General features: G+C 37.0%; 1 protein-coding gene across 2 annotated transcripts in view; it reads left to right on the forward strand.

Annotated features, from left to right (window-relative positions):
- Positions 1–6003, forward strand: part of LOC107593370 (polyhomeotic-like protein 2) — a 50986-nt gene that overhangs the window by 22695 nt on the left and 22288 nt on the right. For both annotated transcript variants that reach the window (XM_016283058.1, XM_016283059.1), the window contains exons 2-5: positions 193–397; positions 1793–1936; positions 4846–4923; positions 5159–5320. In XM_016283058.1, the coding sequence (XP_016138544.1) occupies positions 257–397; positions 1793–1936; positions 4846–4923; positions 5159–5320 (525 nt within the window). In that variant the 5' untranslated portion in view covers positions 193–256. The remainder of the gene's footprint in view (positions 1–192; positions 398–1792; positions 1937–4845; positions 4924–5158; positions 5321–6003) is intronic.

Consider the following 6003-nt stretch of genomic DNA (forward strand, 5'->3'; position numbering starts at 1 on the left):
GGTATTTAAAGTGCACTTTTTCTTTTTGGAATTTTCAGTATGAACACACTACTCGCACTGTTTATACTACAAAATGTCATAGAATAATGCATAAGTACATGATTTGGGACGCACCTAATGACATGTACTCACTGTCAGCAATGTAAAGAAAGACTTTCAATGATGGACATGTTGCTGCTCTGTCTTTCTCAGCTGGAGGGGAGTGTAAAGGATCGACAGTAACCGTGGATCGGACACAGGCAGGCGAAGGCCCCCCATGGAGAAGGAGCAGGGCAGCGTGGCCTCCAGTGCCAGTGACACCACCGGCAGCAACACTACAACAAATTCCTCCAGCAGACAGCAGGCTATGCCTCAGATATCAGTCTATGGAGGAATCACAGACAGACAGACCGTTCAGGTAGAGAAATAAATAGCCACAGTCAATTGCAAGTCCTTCACTGTGCCCCATATATTTACATTATCCTCTGGCTCTATCTACAGGCCATGTGCAGCAAGTACTTCTAAAATTAATCAGTATGAGGGTCTCATTCATCATTAATGTGGTGATCTTTTTTTTAGTCACGTGCATTTAGTGTTGTTTATTTAGTAACACAGTATTTTAAAATAAATATAAGTTTTATTGCCATATAATAGATCCTTAACTATCCCGAATGATCGTCCAGAAGTTCTCTATGAATCAGAGTGAGTCAACAGCTGACCACCAGTGATTGGCTGCACAGAACAGGATCTCTGATGTCAGCTGAATTTGAATGGTAGTTTGGTAACACTGAGCACAGTCAGTAAGGATCCAGCTGGATTTATTCAAGAGAGCTCAACATTTGGTCCTTCACAGGGTAAAATCGGTTTTATTTGGGCAGTATGTACATTGTTAAACATATTATATAAGAGACTGTGAGATCTTGTTTCTTAATAAGAATGTGAACTTTTTGATCACTTTCTTTTGTAGATTTGTTTTAGGGATATCTATCCCTAATCTGATATAAGGACAATCAATTCTTTCTGCATTTTAGTGCTTATTTCCTCAGTAAGAGGTCTGTCAAATTAAACTCCTCCCTTTGACTACATTGCAGAAATCAAAATAGGTATATATAGTATTAATAGTTTTACTGTATAAAAAGTAATATAATTATTACAGTAACACTTTACAATAAGGTCTCACTTGTTAACAATGCATTAGCTAACGTGAACTAACAGCGAGCAATATATTTTTCAGCATTTATTAATCTTTGTTTATGTTAGTTAATAGAAAAACAATTGTTCATGTTAGTTCACATTGCATAAACTAATGCTAAAAGTCAGAAGCTATTTTAATGCTAAAACTATCAGATGCTTTTATCCAAATGATTAGCAAATGCAAATAACTTAACCATGAGTGATAGCTTTTAAAAGCAGTGGTTATATTATAATAATATATTAATATACTGTATATTATTAGTGGTTGACAGTCCAGTGATTGCCCTGAGGACAGTGTGTACAGATCATGTTAGGTGGGATACTATAGCTATGAAGGGAATGTAGTCATGCTGTCAGGCTGCTGTGATGGATGGCAGTGACCCCACATGCCATATCAGTGCACCCAGCAACCCTATGTGTTTACAAAGGAATCGCTCTGGTCTTCTTTCTGCATGGAATGTTATGTGCTGGTTGGTTATACATTATACAACACAAAATGTTTTGCTTTACACCTCTGTGGGGTGAAATACACCATGAATAATATATGCCCTAAAGGACTTAGTAGACTAGGAGAATAATATGTTCATTTAGTAATCCTATCCCATCTCATCTTACTCAGGTCATCCAGCAGGCCTTGAACAGGCAGCCCAGCACAGCGGCAGCTCAGTATCTACAGCAGATGTATGCAGCTCAACAACAACACCTCATGCTACAGACTGCAGCACTACAGCAACAGCACCTGAGCCTGGCTGCTGTGCAGCAGGTGGGCACACACGTCATAGACATATACAGTAGAATGCAAAAGCCATTAAAATGATTTGCTTTAGGCTGCACTTGAGCTGCAAGAACTCCTCACGTTTGTGTAAATCCTGATGATCATGTTCTCCAGCATGATGCACACAGCATCTTGAGCTTCAATAGAAGAACATCTGACCATCTGTACAATAAATTCATGTCACAAATTTGATTAAAGAAAATAGAACTATAGAAATGGTGAATAGAAATAGTGCTGTGTCGTAAATGTTACTTAATCATTTTAGGCCATAAAGTTTCTTTTTCATACATATTTTCAGATTTAAATTAGATTTGGAATCAGACTTTTGGACCCCATACATCAACATATGCATCTGTTAAATGCTTGCTCAAGCTTACTGGCAATGCGTAATGCATGCTGGTACTTTATATTTACTAAAAAATTATTATCTGATCTAACAAACTGATTCTTGTTCTAATATTTGATCAGCTCAGACAAGATTTTTCTTGTTTGTCTCTCCTTAAATAGTGTTTCATTCGGAAAGATGAAAGAAATAGTTTGTTCAGTGATCTCTCAACATGCTAATGAAACAGAAGAAATGTGCATGCACACGCATGCTCTTAATCAGGTAGTGCTTTTCTGTATGTGAAAATAGTGAGGTAGTGGTTAAAATACAATATTGTGTGATGATAAAAGCAGATAAGGTCTAACGAGAATCACTCAGGGCTCTTTATGAATTGTGCAGTCGGTAACTCATGTACAGGGTCATTCATCTCTTTTGACAAGTATTGATGTGGGATTCTTTGCGATGCCCAGAGGCATGTTTTGCAACATTTAACAAAAATCTGCTCTGGCAGAGCCACATCCTGTGGATATTTGAGAAAACCAAAGGGAACAAGCATTTCTTAACACCTAAGGAACAATTTGATTTATATTTCTGGCCAGCATGGTCAAGTTTGTATTGTTTGTTCAGTGGCTATTGCTGTGAATTAAATTAACAGGTGGAAATAAAGCGCTAAAGTCAGCTAAGCCATTGCTAATATCATACACATTTCATTAAATGTTTGAGACACAAACCAATTATTACAACAAAACATCTCAGAATTCATCAAATCCTTTGCCAGTATTGAGGTTTGTGCTTTTATTTTCACACCAAAATAATGTGACTTCCTGATGATGATGTCATTAAGAAACTAGTTAAAGGAATATTGCACAAGGATGAAAAGTGAGATTGAGAACGCTGGAGTATAAAAAGTATTACCAATCTGAACAATATTTCAAAGAAAGCATGTTTTGTTTAAAACATTTTGATTAAAGAAATGGGAAAAAATATATTTAATATTTCTTAATAAATTGCCAGTTATTTGTGTTAGTTAGTTAGTTAGTTAGAAGTGCACATGGTAAAAATGGCAATAGCTATTCACTCAAACCAAAACTAGTGAAATGATTTAAAACACACCTATATTCAATTAATTTTCTTTTTAAAAAATGTTTATGTTTTCAATATCTGATGGACACATGAAACTGCACTGCTAAATATTAAAATTGGCTTAAAGGATTAGTTCACTTCCAGAATAAAAATGTCCTTTTTTAATTTACTCACCACCATGTCATCCAAGATGTTTATGTCTTTCTTTTTTCAGTCACAAAGAAATCAAGGTTTTTGAGGAAAACATTCCAAGATTATTCCCCATAAAATGGACTTCAATGGGAACCAATGGGTTGAAGGTCCAAATTGCAGTTTCAGTGCAGCTACACGAAACGATTGGTCATTTTCTAAAAAAAAAAATACAAATTTATATACTTGTAACCACAAATGCACGTCTTGCACTAGCTCGGCGATGCGCGTCTGCGACTTCACGCATTTATGTAATCACGGAAAGGTCACGCGCGGTTAGCTCTGCGTCTGTGTACTCCGGTTCAGAAAGGTAGGGTAGGGCGAAAAACTCCATGTCATTTTGTCCTCCGACTTTGAAATCGTCCGACATCGTTGTTTTACCTTGTTTTGTAAAGGGCATTTGACTTTCTTTGCACGTTCGCTTTGTAAACACTGGGTCGGTACTTTCTCCTATGTCACGCGTGACCTTTCCAAAAGGTCTACGTGACTACGTAATGCGTGAAGTTGAGCTAGTGCAAGACGAGCATTTGTGGTTAAACAAAAAATATATATTTATTTATTTATTTATTTTTAAGAAAACGGGCGATCGTTTTCGTTGTAGAGCCCTTGAAGCTGCACTGAAACTGCAATTTGGACCTTCAACCCATTGAAGTCAATTATATGGAGAAAAATCCTGGAATGTTTTCCTCAAAAACTTTAATTTCTTTTCCACTGAAGAAAGAAAGACATGAACATCTTGGATGACATGGAGGTGAGTAAATTATCATGAAATTTTTATTCTGGAAGTGAACCAATCCTTTAAAACCTACACTAAAAAAATGGTGGTGAGACAATTTTGACTCAGAAATTGCTAGTATATTTCATAAATAATAACAAAGAAATGGCAAGTAAAACATTGAATTAAACAAAAACTGTTGAAGTGGAAAGACTTGCATAGTAATGTCTGGTAAAACATACTTAAGTTATCATTGTTTTATTAACAACATAAACTTAAACCTTTTAAAAATATTTTTAGAGATTAAAAATATTTTGGTTCACAAAATGGAAATCCCTTTTGGGGAGTAAAGTATGGTTGAATATATTGTGGGGTTGTAGAGTTGAGTAGCAGGCTGTTCACACTCTGCTGTGGGAATGAGGGATCTGTTTCCTGCCTCTCTCTCGCTCTCTCTTCCCTTCTCTCTTGCTCCGGTGCTGTTGTTATTGATTAATGAGTGCTGGGTTTGACTTGTGACCTGTCTCTGTGTCTTTCCTTCTTTTACCATCTCTCTCTCTTTCTCTGGCATTCATTCATTCCCCATAGGCTAGTATAGTGGCAGGAAGACAAAGCTGTAGTCAGCATGGCACTACATCCCAGCAGACTGTGGCCTCCCAAACCACTGTAAGTATTATTAAATCTGACATTGATATCTCACTCAACAAGTCTCCAGTGCTACAGAAAAAATGGTAGTGGGCATTACTTACAGGCAACCGCTTTTTTACCTGGGAGGTTCCTTCATTTTTGGCTGATTGTGATAATTGTAATGTTTTGGTCAAGATTATGATGAATTATTTTGACTACATAGATTTCAGAAAGTAAAAAGCATATGTTTTAAGATTTTTTCTTGTTGAAACAGATAAACCTTGCCACATCCCCTGCGGCAGCTCATTTGATTAGTCGAGCCCAGAGCGGGAGCTCCGTTCCAGTCTGCATTTCCCAACAGGCCGTGCTGCTGGGAAACTCCTCCACACCCACACTCACCGCCAGCCAAGCACAGATGTATTTACGAGCTCAGATGGTAAATCCTCTTACACACACACACACACACAACACAACCACATGTTGTACAAATGTACTTTCTAAATAAAGACATACTATAGACTTCTATTGTTTTGTACATAATGCTTATTATAATGAGCACAGATTAAACATTACTTTTTTGACTTATTTTATGAAACATAATTTTATTTTACTTTACTTTACTTGTCCTGGAGGATAATGTCACTAACAAACTAGTGAAAGGAATATTGTAAAGGATGTTAAAGGGGTCATATGATGTTGCTAAAAAGAACATTATTTTGTGTATTTGGTGTAATGAAATGTGTTTATGCGGTTTAAGGTTAAAAAACACATTATTTTCCACATACTGTACATTATTGTTTCTCCTGTATGCCCCGCCTTTCTGAAATGCAAAGCTCATCGGTCTGAAAAGTGAGGTGTGCTCTGATTGGCCAGCTATCCAGTGTGTTGTGATTGGCCGAATACCTCAAGCGTGTGACAGAAATTTTATGCCCTTTACCATATTGTGATGCCTTGTCCCGGCCGAAGCGACGAGACGAAAACATGAAAACCCATTATAAACGAGGCATTTGTAGCATCCAATGGGGACATAATTACGGATTATAATGACTTATATTGTCTTTTTAAGCGTTGCGATGCATCGCGCCGTGTAAACATAAAACCATGTCTGCATTTGTGATC

The sequence above is a fragment of the Sinocyclocheilus grahami genome, unplaced genomic scaffold (assembly GCF_001515645.1).
Source record: "Sinocyclocheilus grahami isolate Dianchi unplaced genomic scaffold, SAMN03320097.WGS_v1.1 scaffold170.1, whole genome shotgun sequence".
Taxonomy (NCBI): domain Eukaryota; kingdom Metazoa; phylum Chordata; class Actinopteri; order Cypriniformes; family Cyprinidae; genus Sinocyclocheilus; species Sinocyclocheilus grahami.